A 27,251-nucleotide genomic window follows, 5' to 3' on the forward strand; every position below is an offset into this window, starting at 1 on the left:
ACAGTCTCACAGCTGGGAAGGGGCTGAGGCAGGAGTTGATTCTGGTCTGTCTGGCTCCTGAGCCCAGCCCAGGCTCCTTCCCCTTTCACAGCATTTGGTTCCTCTTTCCCCAGCACTGGCTCCCATTTTCTCTCTCTCTCTGTGAGAGAGAGACTGATTTAATGTACATCTTTGTCACAGACTAAAGATACTCAAGAAGTATTTGCTGGATAGATGTATGAATAGGTGGTTGTTTGTATAAATGAGTGGATGAATGGGTGTGCAGGCAGATGGATGGATGGGTGGGTGGGTGGATGGATGGAGGTTGTTTTTGTTAGGTGCCGTCGAGCCAATTTTGACTCATAGCAATCCCATGTGGTGGAGTAGAACTGCCTCAATAGGGTTTTCTTGGCTGTAATCTTTATGGGAGCAGACAGCCAGGTCTTTGTCCTATGGAGCCACTGGTTGAGTTCCATCCACCAACCTTTCAGTTAGCAGCTGAGCACTTAACCTTTTGCACTACTAGTGCTCCTGGATGGATGGATGGACGGATGGACAGATGGATGGATGGACAGATGGGTGAATGGGTGGATGGGATCTTGACTGGTGAAGAATTTCAAGGGCATTCCAAGCTGAGGAGGAAGTGTTAAAAAAAAAAAAAAGCAAGGAGATGGAAAAATGACAAGAATATGGCCAAAATCATTCTGTTCAGCCAGAAAATAGAAAAGCAGGAGTCCGTGATGAGAGTGGAGAAATTGGACAGATGATCATCATGCCCAAGGCAGAGAGAGGGAGATGGTTTGATCTCTTCTGATCAACCCACTGAGGCAGTTTCAAAGTAATATTTCCCACCTGATGACATTCTAATTTTAAACCCAACACCAAATCATCTCCTTGGTGATTCATCCCCAGTCAGTCAGCTCCTGGGTGGCCAAGGAGTGTGTATAAAGGTGCTTGTCCTGCTTGGAAACCCTGGCAGCGTAGCAGTTAAGTGCTATGGCTGCTAATCAAAAGGTCAGCAGTTTGAATCCATCAGGCATTCCTTGGAAACTCTATGGGGCAGTTCTACTCTGTCCTATAGGGTCACTATGAGTCAGAATTGATTCAACGGCAACGGGTTTGGTTTTTTTGTTTTTGTCCTGCTCGTCTACTCAGGGCCTTCAGTGGGGAGACCAGTCCATCACAGGCTGATGAGTGTCCTGAGGGAAGGATGGGAGGGCTCCAGAAGGATGATTTTGTGGAGTGTGTCTAGAAGGAGTTCTGGGGACACCCAGGGATGGGAGAAAACACTGGAGTGTCACAACAGAGAGGACATAATTCATGGAATATCATCTCCTGCCCAGATCTGACCCTAACATGTACCAAGTGCCACCACTGGGCTCCTATCCAAGCTCACAAATTCAGTTAGACAAAATTCTCTGGCCCCTGAGCCCCTCTGCATTCCCTTGGAGACCCCCAACCTCTCTTCTCTTGGTCATCAGGATCCAGACAAGGGTGCTGAGGGATTGATTCAGTGTCAAAGAAGAAAATGAACAACGCTGTGCCTTTGAAAGAGGTAGGCTGGGTGCAGTTTGGGAGGGTGAGGGCATTTAGGGGTGGAGACGAGGAGCTTAATGTCCCAGAGAGGGTGGAGGGAGTGAAAAATCAGGACCTGAACTCTGAACTGGAAGGTACTTTGTGATCATGAAGATGAGGAAACAGAGAGATGGAACCCGGGTAAGTGTGGATGAAGGGACAGATACATCTGCTTCCAATGATTGAGTGCTTATTGCTATGACGTTCAGCATCCTGGTTCTCTTCTAGAAAGCAAATTTGATCCCAATATCTGTCCTGTTATGGGATGAGTTAGGATCTTAGTATTTGCTTTCAAAATTACGAGATCTCTGCAAGTGAGGAACCAATGAAGGAAGGCTCAGAACACTCTTGGGAAAGATGAGGAGAGACACAAAGCCACCAAATGTGACAACTGGAAGGGATCTTCAAAATCCCGCATATATTCAGTGTCTATATTTGGAAACTGAGGCTCAGATAGGAGTAATGGCTTGTTCAATTTCACACAGGGGCTACAACACAGCCGGACCCCAGGTCGGGTTGCCAGATTTGGCAAATAAAAATACAGAATGCCCAGTTAAATTGAATTTCAGACAAACAACAAATAATTTTGTAGTACAAGTATGTCCCATACAATATTGGGACATATTTTACTCAATTATCAGTTGTTTTTACCAGTTGCCATTGAGTTTATACCAACTCATGGTGACCCCATGTGTCAGAGTAGAACTGTGCTCCACAGTTTTCAATGGTTGTTTATTTTTTGAAAGTAGATCACTAGATCTTTCTTCCAAGGTGCCTCTAGGAGGACCAGAAGCTCCAACATTTTGGTGAGCACTTAATTGTTTGCACCACTCAGTGATATTTGGGACATATTTATACTCATTGTTTTTGTTGTTGTTGTTAGTCGCCGTTGAGCCATCTCAGACTCAGGGTGACAGAACAAAACATTGCCTGGTCCTGCACCATCTTTCTGATCGTTTATATCTTTGAGTCCATTGTTTTGGCTATTGTATTTCTACGTCTTATTGGAGATTTCCCTCGTTTTCACTGACCGTCTACTTTACCAACCATGATTTCTTTTTCTAGCAACTGTAGCTGTACCTAAATCTAAGTTTAACTGGGTATTCTGTATTGTATCTGGCGATCCTAATCCCAGACCTTTCTCGATCACATCCCCTACTTCTGCCTGACCTTTCTGCCTTTGCTGACTTCTGTCATTTCTTGGCTCAGGAGGTGTACGATATGTCGGGTGCCCGCCTGGCCCTGACACTTTGCGTCACCAAAGCCCGGGAAGGTTCCGAGGCAGACCTGGATGCCCTGGAACGTATGTTCCAGAAGCTGGGATTTGAGAGCACCTTGAAGAGAGATCCCACCGCTCAGGTATTGCTGCCAACTTTAGGCCAGGGGGGCAAGGGGCTGAGCCACAAGGTGGGCTCTGGGGCCCCACTTGAGTCTAGTCATTCCCCTCCCTCCAGCAATTCCAGGAAGAGTTGGATAAATTCCAGCAGGCCATGGATGCCCGGACAGACCCCATCAGCTGCAGCTTTGTGGTGCTCATGGCGCATGGGTCAGAAGGCTATCTCAAGGGGGAGGATGAGAAGATGGCCAAGCTGGATGACCTCTTTGAGGTCCTGAACAACAAGAACTGCCAGGCCCTAAAAGCCAAACCCAAAGTGTACATCGTACAGGCCTGTCGAGGAGGTGGGGACACAGCCAAGAACATAGAACCTGTAGAATCGAGCCCAAAGTTACCCGTAATCAACCCAAATCCCAGATTCAAGGACCAAGCCCCAACTAAGCCTTGTGCACCCTTTCTTGTGCTACCAGACTGTCCCGTGGCCTTCTTTTCTCCCCATCTTTCTCTTCTTTGACTTTGCCTTCTCCTCTTTTTGGTATTTCAGAACAAAGAGATCCTGGAGAAATAGTAGGTGGAAGTGAGATCAGGATGATCATAAAAGACAGCCCCCAAACCATTCCAACCTACACAGATGCCCTGCATGTCTACTCCACTGTAGAGGGTATGAGCTACCAGCCCACCTAGGCACCAATTGCAGCCTGGCCTCCGCTTCTCCTCTTCCCTTCACCCACCACACTTGGCCCTGAGTCTCTCCTCTAGGATCTCCCTCAGGAGCCACCCCTCCCAGGGGCGATCCAGCCATCCATTCACACACCCACCCAACCACTCACTTATCCATTCAACCATCCCACCCAACCACTCACTTATCCATTCAACCACCTATTCATCCATCCATCCACTTATCCACCCATCAGTCCATCCATCTGTCACCCATTCACCCACCCATCCTTTCACCCAACTACCCATCCTTCCACCCAACCACCCATCCACCCATCCACCCATCCACCCATCCACCCATCCACCCATCCATCCATCCACCCATCCATCCATCCATCCATCCATCCATCCACTGATATATCACCTCCCCCTACCACACTACTGGAGCTTCCCTGAGCCCACCTCCTCATGGTCTCTCTGGAATCCCCAGGGTACATTTCCTACAGACATGACAAGGAAGGCTCCTGCTTCATCCAGACTCTGGTTGAAGTGTTTACTGAGAGGAAAGGACACATTTTGGAACTTCTGACAGAGGTGAGTGGAAAGGAGGTACCTGGAAGCCCTCTCAGACTGAGCAGGGAGAAAGTGGAGGGGGTTGAGCCTTCCCAAACCTTTCTTCATGTTCCACTCCCATTCCTCCTGCCCCAAATCCAACTGAGGTCCCAACACAGAGGCTAGGATGTCCAAAGTCCTTGGTACATGAGATAATTTAGAGGAAATACAGACCCACTTCTATAAATAAATACCTGTTTAGTGACCGTTTGGATTTAACCAATGTTCGGACAATTTTTTTTTCTAATAGTTGTGTGTTTTATTGTGGATTAGAAAAACATACGTAACAAGAATGTCTAAAACACCCAAAAAACCCAAACCCACTGCCGTTGAGTTGATTTCAACTCATAGTGACCCTATAGGACAGAGTAGAACTGCCCCATAGAGTTTCTAAGGAGCACCTGGTGGATTCAAACTGCTGACCTTTTGGCTAGCAGCCATAGCTCTTAACCACTATGCTACCAGGGTTTCCCAAGAATGTCTACCCAATGATTTTATAGATGTGATAATATAGAATGAGGGAATAAAGGATCTCTCATCTTAGGACTTGGGAACCCACCTGCCCTACTCTCTAGCCTTCTCCCTATTACCCTGGCTCCCCCAAGAGGCCCAGCCCCAAGCTGACCACCCCTGTCATTGCAGGTGACACGGCGGATGGCAGAAGCAGAGCTGGTTCAGGAAGGGGAAGCAAGGAAAGTGAATCCTGAAATCCAAAGCACCCTTCGGAAACGGCTCTATCTGCAGTAGAAATAGAAAGGGCAGGGAGGGACTTTCCTTCTGGTACTCTCTCTGCCCCGAAGATATTTAAAGGAAGCTCTCACCATTTCCCCAAAACCTTCTCTTCCCAAGGCACCCAGTCTCCCTTCCTATCATGCTTTTTATGCTGGTTCTCCATCAATCTATCTCTGTCTTTCTTAGAGCAAGCTGATCAAAACTGAGTGCAAGTCACATGCGGTAACATTAATATCACCTCCCTCTGGCTGGAATCCCTACCTCTATTAATGCAACCTAAGGTTCCCTTATCCTACTTTCTGCTCCTGAGCTCACCTGAAATCCTTCTTCTTTCTCCCATGAATCACACCTATCCACATGCAACTGATTAAAGCCCAAATCAATGCCTACTCATTATCCCCACCCCAGTAGAAACTTCCCTGGCTCCTAAATCTCACCGGGAGTTATAACCACTTCCTGAGCCCTCATCTAACCTCCCAGTGATTCCCTTCTAACCCCTGGAGATTCAGTAAGGCAATAACCATTCTCTCTCCAAGACGTGTCCTCCTTGGCTTGTAAGTCAGTGCATTGATATCATTCTCCTCCTAGCTCATGGCCTCTCTGTCTGATGGAGCAACCTCCTTCTTTTCTGGGTCCCTCTCCTTCCTAACACACCTCTTCACCAGATCCTGGACTCTCCCCTCTCCCCAAGAAAATCCACGCATCCACCCATCCTTGCAATTCTACCTTTCGACCACTCTGTGAATCAGAGCACATTTTCGGAGCCATGAAACATCACCTGGTGTCATCCTGTTATTTTTAAGACAACGAAATAAAGGCTCAGACAGGTTAGATGACTTGCCAAAAGTCACACCGTACATCAGTGGTAGAGTCAAGGTCTGACTTCCAGCCCCCTTTCCACTACCCGCTACATCTTAATCCATCAGAAAACTTCTCTAATTATAGGAACTGGCTAAAAAAAATTCTCCCTCCTTTGGAAGTAGAAACTCTCTAGAAGACTTCTAGAAATTCTCAATAATCACCAGTCAAGGTTATTTCCACTGAATTCTGGTACTGGGCTAGAAGTTGGATCCAATGTGCTGTCTTCCAAGTCTATGGTCTATATCTCTCCCCCAACCCTGACATTTATTTCCCAAACAACCTGTGGGAAAAATCCATCACCATTGAAACTCACGGTTTAAGATGAGCCTATTCCTCCTCATGCCTAACTCCAAGCTTTCCCTGGCATTCTCAATCTCAGGGCTCCAGGTTTGGAATTCTGTGGTTATCTCTGACTCCTCTTTTGTTGCATCCTTTATATGCCACCAGGTACCACAACCAGCCCTGAGTGACTTTGAAATGTCTCTTATGTGTGTCTTCTCTTCCCTCACTTTTGGGGCTCAAGTTCATTTTGTGCCTGCATCTTTGTAACAGCTTTTTTCCTTGGCTCTCTGCTACCGATCTCACCCCTCCGGTCTGTCTTCTGTACCATCCACAAAAGTGATCTCACTAGAACATTCAAAACACAATGGTACCCTATTATTTAGAGACCAAGATCGAACTCCACATCCTGATTTCTCACACCCTTACAATTCCAGCCCCTATCAACAATCAGCTAGACTCATCTCCCATCTCCCCTAACCATGAACTCACTCTTCTAACAAAGCCAGTGTCCTCCTTACTCATCCCTTCGCCAAGCCTTGGTTATCATTTTCCCAAGCTGATGTGAATCCTCCCCTTCACTCCCTATCCTCTACCTCCCACCCATACTTCCTCCATAAAGCCATTCCTAATATTCCTTCTAGTTGATACTGTTCTCTTACCTAGGACATGCTGAAGATTACCATTTCTTGAGTGGAGGGAATAAGGCTTTGCATCAACATAATGTGTGCTCAATAAACAGTTGTCAGACTTGGAAAGAATGTGCTGGAATCTTTTCTCTGTGCTTAAACTGTGGATGTGAAAGGAGTTATGCCTCCCAAGTGTGTCTATCATAAACAGGGAATCAGGAGCCTCATCCTGTCTCTTTCATGAAAACAGATTAAGTTGGGAATTTGTGCAATTATGGCCACACTTCCACATCAGATGACTATATTTTACATGATTTTTCCACCTCCAGGATGTCCCCAAAGAATTATCCAGACAGAACTGTGGCTTTTCAGAACCATAAGGGACTTGGAGATCAGCTGGTTACTGAATCAAAAATATTTGGCAAGGGTACCACCTCTCTCAATCCTGGTGCCCATGGCAGACACAAACTATCACACCATCTTTTTTACTAAATTCAGGTGTAGCATCAGTCTTTCTTCTCTCAGCACCCGGAAAGCCAACACTTGTCTATTGGCATGGGTATATCATTCCTGATCCATATTCTTAAGTGGTAGACCAGGGTCTTCAATCTATGGCACAGCAATAACCAAGGCAGTGGTTGGAAATGGCAGAGCAAGCGACTGAGGCAAGGGTGGGTACACAAAGCCAAGTAGATCTAGATCCCATGCGTTCACCATGTGCAAACCTGTGATCCAAACACCCACTGATTCTGGCAACTTCTTACATAGGGGTTGGCAAATTATGGCCCATCAGCTGAATCCAACCTGCTGTCTGTTCGAGGTTTATTGGAACACAACCATGTCTACTCCTTTAGGTATTATCTATGGCTGCTTTCATGCAACAAAGGCAGAGTTACATAATTGCAAAATAGACCACCTGGCCTGCAAAGCTGAGCATATCTGCTGCCTGGTCCTTTACAGAAAAGATTTGCCAACCTCTACCACTCCGCTGCTAGCCAAAAGGTCGGCAGTTCAAACTCACCAGCTGCTCTGGGGGAGAAAGATGTAGCAGTCTGCTTCCTTAAAGATTTACAGCCTTGGAAACCCTCTGGGGCAATTTTACTCTGTTCTATATGGTTGCTATGAGTTAGAATCGACTCGACAGCAGCAGGTTTTTATTTTGTTTGTTTGTTTGTTTATAGGGTCACTATGAGTCGGAACCAACTGGATGGCACTGGGTTATGAGTCAGAAACAACTCTATAGCAATGGGTTTTTTTTTGTTGTTGTTGTTTTTTGTTGTTTTATCTTGATATCCTTCTGACAAATTCCTATTTTGCTGAAGTCAACCAAAAACCCTAATTTTTTTTTTTTAATACAACAGGCACAAAGCACTGAAACCCCGGCTTAATTTTTAAACGCCCCTGGCTAAGGGTTTTCCCAATTCTTTAGTAAGCACCTTAGTTTCTTTGTGCTGCTGTAATAGAAATACCACAAGTGGGTGATTCTAATGAACAGAAATTAACTTTCTCACAGTTTAGGAAGCTAGATGTCTGAATCCAGGGCACTGGTTCTAGGGGAAGGCTCTCTTTCTCTGTCCACTCTGGGAGAAAATCTTTGTCTCTTTCCTTCCTTGGTTCCTTGGCAGTCTCCACCTGGATCTATCTTTCCCACATTTGTGCTCATTTTTTTTTTTTTATATCTCAGAAGTGATTAGGTTTAAGACACACCCTACACTGATATGACCTTCACATAACAAAGAAAATCCTATTCCCAAATGGGATTACATCTACAAGTATAGGAGTTAGGATTCCAACACACGGTTTTGGGGGACATGATTCAGTCCGTAACTGTAAGGATTTGAAAGTTTGGCCTGGAAGTGTGTTATTGAGCATCAAGGGTGCAGATTCAGGTTTTGTACAGCCCGTACGATTGGGTAAGGAAGGGGCCTTCTTTAAGAGGAAAAAAAAAAAATACCAACACAGAATTAATAAAACTCCCAGGGCCTTTGGGGGCAGGGCATGAAAGTGAGGGTCAGCAGCCTTCATGTTGTTAGCTTCACAGCAAATCCACCCCTGTTCACTATCCGTTTTCCATGCCATTCTCCAACAGCAGCCAGGCTGGTTGTTTTTAAATGCATAAATCTAACCTATCGTGCACCTTAAAGCCTTACTGTGGTCTTCCAGTGTTCTTCAGATTAAAAAATATATATATATTAATTTCTATGTCACTATATAGTCTCATCTCTACTCCTTCATTCTTTCTGCCCCTGTCACTCTGTTCCTTTTTTTCCTCAAATGGGATCTTTCCTGCCTAAGTCCCTTTGAGGTTTGAAACCCCCCTGAAGTAAGCAATTTGGCCTTTGGCCCTGGTTCCTGAGAGTTGGACCACACCAAAGGCCAAAAAGTGGAGGCTGACTAGCCCAAGAGGGATCACCTGGGGGCCTGATGCTAAGACTCAGGAGGTATGAAGTAATCTATCATGGCCACATGGTGAGGCCAATGAAGGCCTTGAAAGATGGAGGCTCAATGGAGCTTGCTGGGTGGTGAGAGACAACAACTGCTCTCCGGAGGGTAAGCCTATCCCCTGGGGACACGGAAGATCTGTGCCAAGCTATGAACTTGTATCCTTTTGTGTATCCTTTTTTCTTCAGTCTAAAGATAGCCCTATCCCTGGAGTTTGTGAGCGGTTCCATTGGCTTGGAACCTGGTGGCCATGGTTTAAGACCTCAGCCACTAACCAAAAGGTTGGCAGTTTGAATCCATCAGCTGCTCCTTGGAAGCCCTATGGGGCAGTTCTACTCTGTCCTATAGGGTAGCTATGAGTCAGAATCGACTCAACAGCAACGGGTTCCATGGATTATCGGACCTAAGAGACAGAAGGCCAGTGCCCACTGACCTGGACCCAGGTGAATGGGGGATGAGTGTGCTGTGTAGCCTGGGGTCTGGACTGACCAGGAAAGGGAAGCTGATATTTCCACAGGACCCAGTTGGCATGTGGAGTGGAATTTATCATCCACCGCACATTTGGTGTCAGAGGCAGATGATCTCAGCCTCTCTGGACGGATTAGCACAATTGGCACAGTAAGGATGAGTTATTAGAGGACCCCAGATCAGTCATTAGAGGCCTAGACTCTTCTTCCCACCCAGCCTATACTCACTTCCTTCACCTCTTACCCCTTTTACCCTTCATATTACAGGTCAAATATCATTTCTTCATGGAAGTCTCCTTGTCCATTGCCCTAGACAAGATCAAAGCTTATAGTTCTTCATAGACTTTTCTTCAAAACAAAAGTCATACTTTAAAATAATGCCTTTAATTATGTGGTTATTTATTTAAAATCTTACTCCTCCACTAGATAGTAAGCTCCAAGACTCAACTCTGTTAACATAAGCTGCTGAGTTTTAGGGGTCATTTGTTGTTGCAGTGTAACCTAAACTATGCTGACTGATACACCAGACAATGCTTAGGCCTAAAGAGGAGCCAGAGTAAAAGTGTGTACTGTAACGAATGAAGCTCTGGGGTTCCTAGCAGCCAAAGAGAAAATTCACAGAATCCACGAGATAGGAGACAATGGGTGAAGCAAACGGTTAACGCCCTCAGCTGCAACCAACAGGTTGGAGATTCAAGTTCATACAGAGGTGCCTCAGAAGAAAGGGGTGGTGATCCACTTCCAAAAAACCAACCATCAAAAACCCTACTGAGCACAATTCTACTCTGACACACATGGGGTTGCCGTGAGTCGGAATCACCTTGAAGCCAACTGGTTACGAGATAGAAACAAATCTACTTTCTTATATCTGTGAATTAATTGCATTTAATCATGTTCGAATTTTATCCACTAACAAGGGAAGCACGAAGAACCAATGACCTAATCCATTTCAAAGGCTCCCAGCTCAGCATTAGACACAAGGGATGGGATTTCTAGTTTTGAAAACTTGGAACACAAACTGGCCTGCCTTCATTCTGATTCGTTTGGTTATTTGGATTAAAACATGTCAGCCACTTAAGAAGTTGTTCTTACAGACGATCAATTGCAGGAATGAGGTCACCCTCACTTGTGGTCAATTAACTAAACCAGTTACCCTCCTGCTGCACCTGCTTGCTCATAGTCCACACCTATGGCCTCAAGGCAGGTTCATTACACCCAGCTGGTTTCCCATTAGGTTCTGCCAGCATGAGGCACAAGAGGGAGAGAGGAAGGCAGAAAAGAAGAAATGGAATTTGCTACTAGATGCTCCAGTCCCAGCATCATCAGATTATCCTAGTTTCCAGATTTTTTTTTCTTTGCCCCACTAGCAGAACCAGCACCATCGTGCCCTCTCAAATATACCAGCACTAAGTGACTGGCAAGAAGCCCTGTTGGTACAGGGGTTAAGTGCTTAGCTGCTAACAGAAAGGTCAGTCGTTCGAACCCACCGGCTGCTCTGCAGGAAAAAAATGTGGCAGTCTGCTTCTGTAAAGATTACAGCCTTGGAAACCCTATGGTTTCAACTCGACAGCAATGAGTTTGGTTTTGGATTAAGAGATCAGCAACCCCTTCTCAGCCATATGTGTACCAGACCCACACGGTGCCTTCATCTCCCTCCTCTATCCTCCTAGGGTCTGATAACCTCAACTCTTTCCTTTGTTTCCCAGGCCTGCGAAGGTCAGCGGATTCCCATAGGAACAATCTTCGTTTTAACTCTAATGCTGTTTTCTTGGTCCCTGGGTGGCCAAACAGTTTGCACTTGACTACTAAATGTTGGCAATTTGAACCCACCCGATAGCACTGCAGAAGAAAGGCCTGGCAATCCACTTTCATAAAAATTACAGTCATGAAAACCCTATAGAGCAGTTCTACTCTGTAACACATGGAGTCGCCATGAGTCGAAATTGACTCAAAGGCAACGATTTTGGCTTCTTTTGTTTTGGGTTGCCTTCTTGGATTTCCCACCCTCCACTACCTGCTTAAACAACTTAAGTGAGCAACTTTTAAACACTGAGGTGCCAGTAGGTCTGATTGAGGAGATTCTGGAGCTAAAATGAAGTGCTCCATTCAGAAATTAAACTGAGGATTTTACTTCTACACTCCTGATAACCATTGCCAATTGTGTCGAAATTACCTGTTGTGTCAGTTCCAACTCATAGCGGCCCTATAGGACAGAGTAGAACTGCCCCATAGGTTTTCCAAGGAGTGCCTGGTGGTTTCAAACTGCTGACCTTTATGGTTAGCAGCTGTAGCTCTTAACCACTATGCCACCAGGGTTTCTCTGTTAACCATTCGGGTTCTGTTAAAATGGCTGTTTCAAAAACAATGCTAAGTCACTTCTGTTGTGTTAAGAGTATTCCCACAGATGGCCTTAGAGAAAGCTTCATTGAGTTGTTGAAGTAAATTAGAGCCTATAGATAAACATGTTTTAACTGCCTTAAAGAAGTTCCCCAGCAAGCACCTAGACATTATCTCTTTTCTCTCAGCTAAATAAGCAGAGGTTATTCACACTTTCCTAACTAATGGTCAGTTCTGTATTCAAAGATTCCAGTTAAGCTGGCCCAGCTGCAATTATAACATTAACTTCCATATCACTAAACTTTCATTGTGGAAATTGTTTATACTTTTCATTTCGAGGATACTGTCTTAGATAAAATGTATCAAGTAGGAGAGATTTGTGTTAGACTAGAAATTGATGTAAAGAAAGTTTCACAGTTAATTGCCACCGTTGTAAATCTCACCTCCTTTCCTGCCATTGCTTTGATGTGAAATTGTTATCTATGATACCCAAAAAAAAAAAAAAACCCATTGCATAGGACAGAGTAAAACTACCCCACGGGGTTCCCAAGAAGTAACTGGTGGATTCAAACAGCCAACCTTTTTGTTATCAGCTGAGCTCCTGAGCCACGATGCCACCAGAGCACCATACTCATGCTGCTTCTTAAATATCTTTGTTTTGTCTATGAGGCAGAGAGGACTGTTATAGCCAAGCTGAACGCGTGCTCTCCCGCAGTTCAATCCTTCAACTGATTTTATTTGTATAAACACCAAATTAGACTGTTGGTCCAGTGATTTTATGAGGATAAATTCCTATATTAAATTCAGTCTGTTAAAATAACTGTGGTACTTTACAGTAAAGAAAACTGGCAAACACTACTTTGACCAGGTGTTGAAGGTTAATATCACCGGTGATGTCCTGTGGATGTCACGTGATAAAAAAGGATACATCCTCTCTGATATTCTTTCCAAAATCCCATTAAAAAGAAAAAAAAAACAACAGTTGCTGTCAAGACAATTCCACCTCATGGCAACCCTATTTGTGTGTCAGAGTAGAACTGCTCCATAGGGTTTCAATGGCTGTGATCTGTCTGAAGTAGCACCACCAACCTTTTGGTTAGTAGCCAAGCACTTAACCATTTGCGCCACCCAGGGGCTCCAGTCATGAGAAAAACATCAGGCAAACCCAGATTAGTTGACATTCTAAACGATATCTGGCCAGTATTCCTCAAGACTGTTAAAAATCCCGTTGCTGTCAAGTCAATTCCGACTCATAGCAACCCTATAGGACAGAGTAGAAGTGCCCCATAGGGTTTCCAAGGAGCGGCTGGTGGATTCTACCCACCAACCTTTTGGTTAGCAGCTGTAGCTCTTAACCACTATGCCACCAGGGTTTCCTCAAGACTGTTAGGGTCCTAAAAAACAAAGACTGATCAAGAAGTGGGCAAAGGATATGAACACACACTTCACTAAAGAAGATATTCAGGCAGCTAACAGATACATGAGAAAATGCTCTCCATCATTAGCCATTAGAGAAATGCAAATTAAAACTACGATGAGATTCCATCTCACTCCAACAAGGCTGGCATTCATCCAAAAAACACAAAACAAATGTTGGAGAGGCTGCGGAGAAATTGGAACTCTTATACACTGCTGGTGGGAATGTAAAATGGTACAACCACTTTGGAAATCTATCTGGCGTTATCTTAAATAGTTAGAAATAGAACTACCATACAACCCAGAAATCCCACTCCTCAGAATATACCCTAGAGAAACAAGAGCCTTCACACAAACAGATATATATGCACACCCATGTTTATTGCAGCTCTGTTTACAATAGCAAAAAGCTGGAAGCAACCAAGGTGTCCATCAACGGATGAATGGGTAAATAAATTGTGGTATATTCACACAATGGAATACTACGCATTGATAAAGAACAGTGACGAATCTGTGAAACATTTCATAACATGGAGGAATCTGGAAGGCATTATGCTGAGCGAAATTAGTCAGAGGCAAAAGGACAAATATTGTATAAGACCACTATTATAAGATCTTGAGAAATAGTAAAAACTGAGAAGAACACATACTTTTGTGGTTACGAGGTGGGGAGGGAGGGAGGGAGGGAGAGGGTTTTTTATTGATTAATTAGTAGATAAGAACTGCTTTAGGTGAAGGGAAAGACAACACTCAATACATGGAAGGTCAGCTCATTTGGACTGGACCAAAAGCAAAGAAGTTTCCGGGATAAAATGAATGCTTTAAAGGTCAGTCGAGCAAGGGCGGGGGTTTGGGGACCATGGTTTGAGGGGAGTTCTAAGTCAATTGGCAAAATAATTCTATTATGAAAACATTCTGCATCCCACTTTGAAATGTGGCATCTGGGGTCTTAAATGCTAACAAGCGGCCATCTAAAATGCATCAATTGGTCTCAATCCACCTGGAGCAAAGGAAAATGAAGAACACCAAGGTCACACGACAACTAAGAGCCCAAGAGATAGAAAGGGCCCCATGAACTAGAGACCTACATCATCCTGAGACCAGAAGAACTAGATGGTGCCCAGCCACAATCAATGACTGCCCTGACAGGGAGCACAACAGAGAAGCCCTGAGGAAGCAGGAGATCAGTGGGATGCAGACCCCAAATTCTCATAAAAAGACCATACTTAATGGTCTGACTGAGACTAGAGGAATCCCGGCGGCAATGCTCCCCAGACCTTCTGTTGGCACAGGACGGGAACCATCCCCGAAGACAAGTCATCAGACATGAAAGGAACTGGACAGTGGGTGGGAGAGAGATGCTGATGAAGAGTGAGCTAATTATATCAGGTGGACACTTGAGATTGTGTTGGCATCTCATGTCTGGAGGGGGGATGGGAGGATAGAGAGAGTGGGAAGCTGGCAAAATTGTCACGAGAGACTGGAAGGGCTGACTCAATAGGGGGAGAGCAAGTGGGAGTACGGAGTAAGATGTATGTAAACTTATATGTGACAGACTGACTTGATTTGTAAACGTTCACTTGAAGCTCAATAAAAGTTAAAAAAAAAAAAAAACAAAGACTGAAAAACAGTCACACACCAGGGTAGACTGTGGAGACATGACAATTAAATGTAACAAGGTACCCTGGACTAGATTCTGGGGGGAAAAAAGGACAATGGAAAAACTGGTAAAATCTGATTCATAAGAAGAAAAGACAAAGAAACTATAATGGATCAGAGGAGACTAAGGAGACAAGATGACCAAATGCAACGTGGTATCCTAGATGGGAGTTCTTGGGTAGTGCCAATGCTTTATCCTCTTGGCTGCTAACCGAGATGTTGGAGGCACCTTGGAAGAAAGGCTTGATTTACTTCCCCCATACCATCCACTGAAAATCCTATGGAGCACAGCTCTGCTCTGACACACATGGGGTCACCATGAGTCACAGTTCACTCCACAGCAGCTGGTTTTTATTCTAGATTAGACCCTGGAACCAAAAAAGACATTAGTGGAAACACTGGTAAAACCAGAAGAGAGTTTGGAGTTTAGTTAGTAATAGTGTACCAATGTTAGTTTTGACAAACGTACCCTGGTTATATAAGATGTTAACATTAAAGGGAGCTGGGTAAAGGGTAAACAGGAACTCTCTGAACTATTTTTGCAACTTTCCTGTAAATCTAAAATTATTCCAGAATAAAAAGGTTATTTGAAGCAAATGAACAAAAATTACTAGGGTGGTTTTTGTTCCCTGGATTTAATTAACTCTGATTGTGTCATCGCTGATTATAAAGGAGAAGACATAGAGCAGCTAATCCATGTAAATGAGTTCATCAACTTGAATCTTGTTGTTATTGGGATACAATGCAATTTCTGAGGCATGATAAAATATTGGCAAGTCATACACTTTGATATTACATTTAGCTTGAAAAGAATTCAGATTCTGCTCCTGGTGCTTGGTGTTAGAACGGTTATTGTGTCAAGATGAACTAGCTTTCCATCAGTCTTTACCATCCCAGGGGGTTTAACTTTTTAAGGCAGCACATCTATTCCTTTGGGCTGATTCATGGTGAGGGGGCTGGTGGGAAGAGACTAGGAGCAGGTATTGAACATTTCCTGATCACACCCAATTGATTGGTCTATGTATAGGCCTCACGTGAGCACAATTAAGTGTTCTGGAATTCCCATTCTTCCCAATGTTATCCATAATTTGTTACGATCCACACAGTCAAATGCCTTTGCATAGTCAACACAACACAGGTCAACATCTTTCTGGTATTCTCTGCTTTCAGCCAGGATCCAGCTGACATCAGCAATGATATCCCTTGTTCCACCTCTTCTTCTGAATCCAGCTTTAATTTTTGGCAGTTCCCTGTCAATGTACTACTGCAACTGTTTTTGAATGATCTTCAGCAAAATTATGAAGAATAGAAAAATAAAAATCATGCTAAGACAATCGCAAGATCAGTGAGCCATGATTGTGAGACCTCTGGGGTCTTAGAAATGGAACACATTCCTTAATCTTCAATTGTTTGCTGAAAAAACAAGTTTCAAGTGTTCCAGTGAGCCTAATCACCTAAATACAATTATGTGAAACTAGACAAGCTGCTTCTAAAAGTTAGTTACAGTTTAAGGCACAACTATAAGCTTTAAAAATTATATATATATAGATAAATATAGATATGTATACACATACATATATATACGTCATTATACAGCCATAGGCTTCCGACATTTAATAAGATGACCTTTAGTGTCATGGGAAAGAGAATTCTCTGTTTTCATAAAGCAAAACTTATAATTTTATTTCACAAAATAGAGCTTATTCCACAATTGCAAAGATAGGTCTTGTGCTCTCTAATAAATAAAATTATTTATTAACATGAATAAAATGATCTATCATAGTTTTATCATATCAAAAAGTAAAGAAAAAGGTAGAAATAAGTAAACAAATGAGACAGCATCCCATAAATAGGAAAAAAAGAAAAAAAATTGTGTGAGTATAGCAATAGGTATCACCAAAAAAAAACCCAGTGCCGTCGACAAGGAAGGCGATAATTTAACAGTTCTTTGTAATTTAAAAATAAAAACTCTAACAAAACAAATAAGTGTGATAAAGAATACTTACTGGAAGCCAAAAGCAAAAAAAAAAAAAAAAAACCTTACTGAAGAGTAAAACTCTAAAGACATTTCTATTAAAAAAGAAAGAAGTGGTTGTGATCACTGAGGGTAGTTAACACTACCTGAAAGTGGTGGTTCTCAAAGTATGGTCCCTGGACCAGCAGCATCAGCATCACTTGGGACTGTTAGAAATGCAGAATCTGGGGCCCCAACCCAAGTCTGCTGAATCTAAGGCCCAGAAATCTGTGTTTAAACAAGCTCTCCAGGTCATGCTGACGCACGTTCCAGTTAGAGAACCCTTCCTTTAAGGGTTCTAGCTAATGTGATCACAAGCCGTCTGTCTGTCTGTCATACTGTAATGGCTGCCTGTTGCTGTGATGCTAGAAGTTATACTACCAGTATTTCAAATACCAGGAGAATCGCCCATGGTAGACAGGTTCAGCAGAGCTTCCAGACTAAGACAGACCAGGAGGAAAGTCCCAGCAACCTACCTCTGAAAATTAGCCAGTGAAAACCTATGGATCACAATAGAACATTGCCTGATACAGTGCTGGAAGATGTGTCCCCTACACTGGAAGACACTCAGAATATACAATGGCCTCAACAGCGGACTTGAGCGTACCAACAATCATGATGATGGTGCAGGATGAGCAATGTTACATTCTGTTGTACATGGGGTCGCCATGAGTCTGAGCCAACTAGACAGCAACTAACAACAACAAGCATGGGAAAGCCATTTGATTTTTCAAGAATAGTCCTGGAGTGTATGTCGTGTAGACAGGCCATGTCAGGTTTTTTGTAACCTATGATACTAACTACTTTGTTGAATTTGTTGTTCTCATTGCACAGGATAAGTACCTTGAGTGGAGTTTTAAAAATAATGTAATGTTCAGAGCAACTTTGTGTGTAATAGCCCCATCCCAAATATCCATCAACAGATGAATGAATAAACAAACTGTAGCCCATCCTTATCATGAATACTATTCAGTAATAATGGGAACGATCTAAAATACATGCTACAATATGAATGAATCTCAAAAATAATGATGTTGAGTGAGAGGGAAAAAGAGTACATACTGTATGATTTCATTTGTGTACAATTCTAGAAAACTCAAACTCATCTATACTGACAGAAAGCAGATTAGTGGTTGCCTAGGGGTGGGGTGGAGAGGGCAGGGTTACAAGGAAACTTTGGGGGTTGATGAAAATGTTTACTATCTTGATGGGGGTGAAGATTTCATGGGTATATACATATTTCAAAATTCATTAAATTATACACTTGAAACTTTTGCAATTTACTTTAATGAATTTTGCCATATGTGTATACTTGTGAAAACTTCTCCCCCATCAAGATAGTATACATTTGAATTACACATTTGAAACTTTTGCAAGGTCATTAAAAAGGCAGGAAAAAAACCAAAATGGATGTCAGAAGAGACTCTGAAACTTGCTCTTGAATGTAGAGTAGCTAAAGTGAATGGAAGAAATGACGAAGTTGAAGACCTGAACAGAAGATTCCCGGCAGCTCGAGAAGACAAAGTAAAGTATTTAATGAAATGTGCAAAGACCTGGAGATAGAAAACCAAAAGGGAAGAACACACTCACCATTTCTCAAGCTGAAAGAATTGGAGAAAAAATTGAAGCCTTGAGTTGCAATTTTGAAGATTCTGTGGGCAAAATATTGAACTATGCAGGAAGCATCAAAAGAAGATGGAAGGAATATACAGAGTCACTGTATGAAAAAGAATTAGTCATCATTCAACCATTATAGAAGATAGCACATGATAAGAACCACTGGTATTAAAAGAAGAAATGCAACCTGCACTGAAGGCTTTGGCCAAAAAACAAGGCTCCGGGAATTGAAGGAATACCACTTGAGATGTTTCAACAAACAGATGCAGCACTGGAAGTGCTCACTCACCTATGTCAAGAAATTTGGAAGACAACTACTTGTCCAACTGACTGGAAGAGCTCCATATTTGTGCCTGTTCCAAAGAAAGGTGACCCAACAGAATTCAGATATTATCAAACAATATCTTTAATATCACATGCAAGTAAAATTTTGCTGAAGATATTAAAAAACAGTTGCAGCAGTACATCAACAGGGAACTGCCAGAAATTCAAGCTGGATTCAGAAGAGGATGTGGAATGGGAAATATCATTGGTGATGTCAGACGGATCTTGGCTGAAAGCACAGAACACCAGAAAGATGTTTACCTGTGTTTTATTGACTATGCAAAGGCATTTGACTATGTGGATCATAACAAGTTATGGATAACATTGGGAAGAATGGGAATCCCAGAACACTGAATTGTGCTTATACAGAACCTGTACATAGACTAAGAGGCAGTCATTTGAACAGAACAAATGGATATTGCATGTTTTAAAATCCGCAAAGGTGTGCATCAGGGTTGTATCCTTTCACCATACTTATTCAATTTGTATGCTGAGTAAATAATCTGAGAAGCTGGACTATATGAAGAAGAACAAGGCATCAGAGTTGGAGGAAAACTCATTAACAACCTGCAGTACGCAGATGACACAACCTTACCTGCAGAAAGCAAAAAGGACTTGATGCACTTACTGATGAAGATCAAAGTCTGCAGCCTTCAGTATGAATTACACCTCCACATAACGAAAACAAAAATCCTCGTAACTGGACCAATGAGCAATATCATGATAAACAGAGAAAGGACTGAAGTTGCCAATGACTTCATTTTACTTGTATCCACAATCAACACCCACGAAAGCAGCAGTCAAGAAATCAGAGGATGTATTGCAGAGGGCAAATCTACTGCAAAAGAGCTTTTTAAAGTGATAAAAAGCAAAGATGTCACTTTGATGACTAAGGTGCACCTGACCTAAGTCATGATATTTTCAATAGTGTCATACGCATGTGAATAAGGAAGACCAAAGTAGAACTGATGCCTTTGAATTATGATGTTGGTGAAGAATATGGACTGCCAGAACTCCGTCTTGGAAGAAGTACAACCAGAGTGTTCCTTGAAAGCAAGGATGGGGAAACTTCATCACATGTACTTTGGATGTGTTATCAGGAGGGACCAGTCACTGAAGGACATCGTGCTTGGTAAGGTACCAAAACCAAAATCAAACCCACTGCCATCGAGTCGATTCCCACTCATAGCAACCTAGCAACCCCATAGGACAGAGTAGAACTGCCCCATAGAGTTTCCAAGGAGCCCCAAATGGATTTGAACTACCGACCTCTTGGTTAACAGCCGTAGCACTTAACCACTATGCCACCAGGGTGTCCTTGGTAAGGTACAGGGTCAGCAAAAAAGATGAAGACCCTTAGCAAGATGGATTGACGCAGTGGCTGCAACAATGGCCTCAAACATAGCAATGATCGTGAAGATGGTGCAGGACCAGACACTGTTTCGTTGTACTTAGGGTTGCTATGAGTGGGAACCAACTCAACGGCACCTAACAACAACAAACTTGTGCAATTTATTATATGCCAATTATACCTCAATAAATCTATTTAAAAAAAAAAAGAAAAGGTAACAATTGCTACATAGCTTCAGTGCATGATTACAACATTAGTCCCGTGTTTTTTTTCTTTTCTGATGTCCCTTGGATTATTTTGAGGCTCTGGAATATATCAATAGCAGCAGCTAATTTGGAGGTGAGGGTCTAGAGTTCATTTCTACCATCTGTCAGTTTGGCTTACTATGGTGTCTTGAGAGACGCTGTGATGCTGAAAGGTATATGACCAGTATTTGAATACTAGCAGAGTCACTACCCATGGTGGACAGGTTTCAGCAGAGCCTCTAAACTAAGACAAATAAGGAAGAAAAGCCTGGCAATCTACTTCCAAAAATTAGCCAATGAAAACCCTATGGAGCTAACATAATATTGTCAGACTCGCTTACTTTGAACAGGTCATCTGGAGGCATCAATCCCTGGAAGAGGACATTATGTTTGGTGAAGTAGAGGTCCACTGAGGAAGAGGGAGACCCTTGGGAGATGGATTCCCACAACAGCCAAACAATGGACTTGAACATCAACAATGATGAGGATGACACAGAACTGGGCAATACTTCCTCCTGTTGTCCATAACGTCACCATGAACTGGAGTTGACTCCATGGTCGCTATCTATCTACCTAGAGTTCATTTGAAGGATGTGTCAGGGTTAATAATATTTTGGACAGCTCTGGGTCCAGATGACACATGTAACAATTAAAAAGTTAATACTTATATAAAAACCTCCCACAAATTGATAAGGAAAACACAAACAATCCAAATGTGTCCAAATATGCAAATAATATTTGAAAGGAGAAATACACAGGAAAAAAAATATTTTAAAAGTAAAATGCTGGTGGGGATGTAAAATGGTACAAACACTTTGGAAATCTATCTGGCGTTTCCTTAAAAAGTTAGAAATAGAACTACCGTACAACCCAGAAATCCCACTCCTCGGAATATACCCTAGAGAAATAAGAGCCTTCACACGAATAGATATATGCACACCCATGTTTACTGCAGCACTGTTAACAATAGCAAAAGCTGGAAGCAACCAAGGTGTCCATCAACGGATGAATGGGTAAATTAAATTGTGGTATATTCACACAATGGAATACTACGCATCGATAAAGAACAGTGACGAATCTGTGAAACATTTCATAACATGGAGGAACCTGGAAGGCATTATGCTGAGTGAAATTAGTCAGATGCAAAAGGACAAATATTGCATAAGACCACTATTACAAGATCTTCAGAAATAGTTTAAACTGAGAAGAACACATTCTTTTGTGGTTATGAGAGGGGGGAGGGAGGAAGGGTGGGAAAGCATTATTTACTGATTAGATAGTAGATGAGAACTACTTTAGATGAAGGGAAGGACAACACTCAATTCAGGGAAGGTCAGCGCAACTGCACTGGACCAAAAGCAAAGAAGTTTCCTAAATAAACTGAATGCTTTGAAGGTCAGCAGAGCAAGGGCAGGGGTTTGGGGACTATGGTTTCAGGGGGCATCTAAGTCAATTGGCAAAATAAATTCTATTAAGAAAACATTCTGCATCCCACTTTGAAGAGTGGCGTCTGGGATCTTAAATGCTAACAAGCGGCCGTCTAAGATGTATCAATTGGTCTCAACCCACCAGGATCAAAGGAGAATGAAGAACATCAAGGTCACAAGATAATTATGAGCCCAAGAGACAGAAAGGGCCGCATGAACTAGAGACTTACATCATCCTGAGACCAGAAGAACTAGATGGTGCCCGGCCACAACCAATGACTGCCCCGACAGGGAGCACAACAGAGAATCCCTGAGGGAGCAGGAGAACAGTGGGATGCAGACCCCAAATTCTCATAAAAAGACCAGACTTAATGGTATGACTGAGACTGGAAGGACCCCGGTGGTGATGGCCCCCAGACCTTCTGTTGGGCCAGGACAGGAACCATTCCCCAAGACAACTCATCAGACATGGATTGGAGTGGACAATGGGTTGGAGAGAGATGCTGATGAGGAGTGAGCTACTTGTACCAGGTGGACACTTGAGACTGTGTTGGCATCTCCTGTCTGGAGGGGAGATAGGAGGGTAGAGGGGGTTAGAAACTGGCAAAACGGTCACGAAAGGAAAGGCTGGAAGGAGGGAGCGGGCTGACTCATTAGGGGGAGAATAAATGGAAGTATGTAGTAAGGTATATACAAGTTTATATGTGAGAGACTGATTTGATTTGTAAACTTTCACTTAAAGCACAATAAAAATTATTTTAAAAAATGAAATGAAATGAAAAATAGAAGGATGTTCAACTTCACTAGCAGTCAGAGAAATAAAAATTAAATCAGAGTGACTTGCCACTTTTCACTCATCAGATTGACAATAACTTAAAAGAAAAAAATGGTAAGATTCAGTGCTTGCAAAGATGTGTATATTGTTAGTGGGAATTGTGACTTATTACATTTTGGGAGAGCTGATGTGACAATACCTATTTCAAATCCAACACCTGGGACTCCATCTTATAGAAATACATTTACTGAAGAATTGTTAATAGTGGAAACAATAGCTAACCTGGAAATAATAACCTGTCTGCCCTCCAAGGTGGAATAGTTGAATACTCTAAATACATTCATATCATGGGACATTGTGCAGCTATTAAAAGTAAAGAGTTAGATATCTATCTATGGGCCTGGAGGGAGTCCATAATGTACTTGCTGCCAAGTTAAAAAAAAAAAGACGAATTTTAGAGAAGTGTAATTTTGTGATGTCAGGTACGAAGAAAGATTTGGAAAGAGACTCCAGAACACACAGTGATTACCTGAAGGTGACGGGAGATTCAACTGGAGTAAAGGGCTGATAAGAAGGAAAAGTAAAAAGCAGAAAAATATTCACTGCACAATGTTGCTGTTGTTGTTTTTTAATATTTTATTGTGTCTTTTGTGGAAGTTTACATAGCAAGTGAAGTTCTCGTTTGATAATTTCCACACAAATTGATTAGTGACATCAGTTACATTTTTCACAACGTGTCAACATTCTCTTCAACCGTGTTCTGGTTGTTCCGTTCCTAGTACTCTAGTTTCCCTGCTCCCTTATCATCTCATCTTTGCTGTGGATTAAATGTTGACCTTTTGGACTCATACAGGTGGTTTTTTAGTCTAGCACTGATCTAATATTGGGTAATATCCTTTATTTTGTGTGTCACTCTGCTTTTCTGCTAAAAGGTGATCTCAGGGGATAATTTTGGGTCAAGGTTCAAAGAACGTTTCAGGGCAATAGCCTCAGGTGGCCCCATTTCTGGCCTTTTTTTAAGAATTTGAGTTTTGTCCTGCATTTTTCTTCCCTTCTAACCAGGATCATCTGTTGCGTGGCACAATGTTAACAGAAAGTGTGAAATATCAAATGCTATGATATCACTGTATACATTTAAAAGGTGACCGTGCCCATGAACTCTTACTGGTAAATGAAATGGACAAAAGTATTGATATCAAGATGGACATAAGTACCGCATGAGGGACGGCGGGCAATTTTTGTCTGGATTATTGTCATTTAATGTATCGTCTGCAATGAAGTAATTTCAGGTTCTATTTTATATTTTATACTATAAAATTAAATTTTTTTGTTGTGGTGAAAATATATATACTAAAACATTCCCAGCACAACGTCCACGTTTACAGTTCAATGACATTGATCACATTTTACATGTTGTGCCACCATTATCACTGTCCTTTTCCAAAATGCCCCACCACCATTAACATAAGTTCACTGCCCGCCTAAACATAAACTCCCCCTTTCCTCCTCTCTTCCACTGCTGGTTACCATTAGTAATCTTTGGTTTTTATATATTTGTTTATTTCACATAAGTGCAATCTTATAGTATTTGTCCTTTTGCTACTGGCTTATTTCATTCAACACAATGTTTTCAAGGTTCATCCATGTTGTGGCATAAAATTTTATATTTTATATGACCCCTGCCATTAAAAAATGATTTCAAAGCATCCTCTATGATATGATAATCCTTTATTGATGTTTCATAGTATGTTTAACCAGATTCTCAGTGGACATTTAAATGATTTTCAGTTTTTCATCATTTCAAAAACAGTACAATGAGCATCCTTATATTTACATTTTTTCCATTGTTGTTGTTGTTAGGAGCTGTCGAGTGGGTTCCAACTCATAGCAACCCCATGTACAACAGAACAAAACACTGCCCGTTTCTGCACCACCCTCACAATCATTGTTATGCTTGAGCCCATTATTGCAGCCACTGTGTCAATCCATCTTATTGAGGGTCTTTCTCTTTTTCTTTGACCCCCTATTTACCAAGGATGATGTCCTTCTCCAGGGAGTGGTCCCTCCTAATAACATGACCAAAGTATGTGAGATGAAGTCTTGCCATCTTAGCTTCTAAGGAGCATTCTGGCTGTAGTTCTTCCAAGACAGATTTGTTTGTTCTTCTGGCAGGCCATGGAATATTCAATATTATTTGTCACCACCATAATTCAGAGGCATTGATTCTTCTTCAGCCTTCCTTATTCCTTGTCCAACTTTCATATGCATACAAGGCCATTGAAAATACCACAGGCTGTGTCAGGTGCTCCTTAGTCCTTAAGTGCTTTTTAACACTTTAAAGAGATCTTTTGTAGCAGATTCGCCCAATACAATGCGTTGTTTTATTTCTTGACTGCTGCTTCCAAAGCTGTTGATTGTGGATCCAAGTACAATGAAATCCTTGACAACTTTAATCTTTTCTCTGTTTATCATGATGTTGCTTATTGGTCCAGTTGTGAGGATTTTTGTTTTATATTGAGGTGTAATCATACTGAAGGCTCTGGTCTTTGATCTTCATCAGCAAGTTCTTCAAGTCCTCTTCACTTTCAGCAAGTAACATTGTGTCATCTGCATATCACAGGTTGTTAATAAGTCTTCCTCCAATCCTAATGCCTCATTCTTCTTCATATAGTCCAGCTTCTCAGATTATTTGCTCAGTATACAGGTTGAATAAGTATAGTGAAAGGATACAACCCTGACATATCTTTTCTGACTTTAATCCACGCCATATCTCCTTGCTCTGTTCGAACAACTGCCTCTTGGTCTAAGTACAGGTTCCTCAAGAGCACAAAAAAGTGTTCTGGAATCCCCATTCTTCGCAACGTTATCCATAATTTTTTACAATCCACAGAGTTGAATGCATTTGCATAATCAATAAAATACAGGTAAATATCCTTCTGGTATTCTCTGCTTCCAGCAGAGATCCATCTGACGTCACCAGAGATCCATTTGACATCATCAGAATCCATCTGACATCACCAGTGATATTCTTCATTTCAGGTCCTCTTCTAATCTGGTTGAATTTCTGGCAGTTCCCTGTCAATGTACTGCTGCAACCGCTTTTGAATGATCTTCAGCAAAATTTTACTTGTGTGTGGTATTAATGATATTGTTCAATAATTTCCACATTCTGTTGGATCACCTTTCTCTGGAATGAGTACAAATATGTATCTCTTCCAGTCGGTTGGCCAGGTAGCTGTCTTCAAAATTTCTTGGCATAGATGAGTGAGCACTTTCAGCGCTGCACCTGTTTGTTGAAACATCTCAACCGATATTGTGTCAGTTCCTGGAGTCTTGCTTTTCGCCAGTGCCTTTAGTGCAGCTTGGACCCACTCTACTCTGGTGTGACCTCATTAACATCACGGAGGAAGATCCCTCTTTCCAAAGAGGGTCATATTTACAGGTAAAAAGGGTTAAAATTCCAACACATATTTTGGGGGAACACAATTCAGTCCATAACTAGGGGTAAACATCTTGGCAAGTACAGGGGGATCCTGATGGGAATGAGTCCCTGGTGGCTGTTCCATCTCTTCACCCCTCACCATCCCAAAACACACACCCCCAGAGAACATGTCACAAGGGGCAAGAGTAAAAATGAAATAATTAGCACCCTCTTCCTTAACAAGATGCCATGCGGATGGAGTTCCCAAGAGCCCCCAGATTGTAAAATCCTGCTGTGTCCCTGTGTCCCTGCTCACCGGCCCCAGGCTGGGGGGGCACATGAGTTCCTCCCACAGACTCACCCCAGCCTTCACAGCTGAGTGGTCTCCCCATGCCCTTCCTGGAGGCTTAGTGGCTGACTTCATGATCCTCTGGCAGCCGATGGAGAAGGAAGCCTGCTGAGACGATCACGGGGAGAGGCCACCCTGGTGAGCTGGTGATGGAGGGCTGGAGAAGCGGAGAGAGGAAGAGGCTGAGTCCAGCTCTAGACTCTCTGTGTGGGCAAGGGGGGGGGGGGGTTGGCCATAGCAGCCTCAGTGGACTCCACAAGCAGACCTTCTGAGACAGAACACGTGGAGAAAAAAATTGTTGTTATTTTCTTGGTTGCTGTGGAGTCGACTCTGACTCCTGGCGACCTTATTGTAACAGAATGAAACCTTGCCCAGCCCTGTGCCATCTTCATGGTCGGTGGTATGTTTGACTCCACTGTTGCAGCTATTATGTCAATCCACCTCACTGAGGGTTTCCCTCATTTTTGCTGACTCTCTACTTTACCACACATGATGTTTTTTTTCTAGCATCTGGTCTTTTCTGATGACGTGTCCAAGGTAAGGGAGACAAAGCCTCGCCATCCTCGCTTCTAAGGAACGTTCTGGTTGTATTGCTTCTAAGAAAAGCATTTACAGTCTGTAGTCGAAGACACTTGAACAAAAGGAAGAGATGTTAAAAAAAAAATGGGTTTCTTCAATGCATTGGTTCTCCAAATGTGGTCCTGGACCAGCAGAATCAGTATCCCCTGGGAACTTTCTAGAAATGCA

The 27,251-nt window shown here is 42.6% G+C and overlaps 1 protein-coding gene across 1 annotated transcript; it reads left to right on the forward strand.

Moving 5' to 3' along the window:
• Nucleotides 1-1,662: 1,662 nt before the first annotated feature.
• On the forward strand, nt 1,663-4,906 carry CASP14 (caspase 14). The gene is made up of 6 exons (XM_049875481.1): nt 1,663-1,695; nt 2,764-2,913; nt 3,009-3,234; nt 3,435-3,551; nt 4,038-4,141; nt 4,802-4,906. The coding sequence occupies exons 1-6, from the start codon at nt 1,663-1,665 to the stop codon at nt 4,904-4,906; spliced, it is 735 nt and encodes a 244-aa protein (XP_049731438.1).
• Nucleotides 4,907-27,251: the final 22,345 nt, after the last annotated feature.

Source organism: Elephas maximus, chromosome 3 (assembly GCF_024166365.1).
Source record: "Elephas maximus indicus isolate mEleMax1 chromosome 3, mEleMax1 primary haplotype, whole genome shotgun sequence".
Classification (NCBI taxonomy): domain Eukaryota; kingdom Metazoa; phylum Chordata; class Mammalia; order Proboscidea; family Elephantidae; genus Elephas; species Elephas maximus.

Bases quoted from the DNA above. Each gene is read 5' to 3' on its own strand.
- CASP14 (XM_049875481.1), top strand. From the start codon at position 1,663: ATGAAGATGAGGAAACAGAGAGATGGAACCCGG. The intron at 2,914-3,008 runs GTATTGCTGCCA...CCCTCCCTCCAG, and splicing joins AGAGAGATCCCACCGCTCAG to CAATTCCAGGAAGAGTTGGA. The intron at 4,142-4,801 runs GTGAGTGGAAAG...CTGTCATTGCAG, and splicing joins TTTTGGAACTTCTGACAGAG to GTGACACGGCGGATGGCAGA.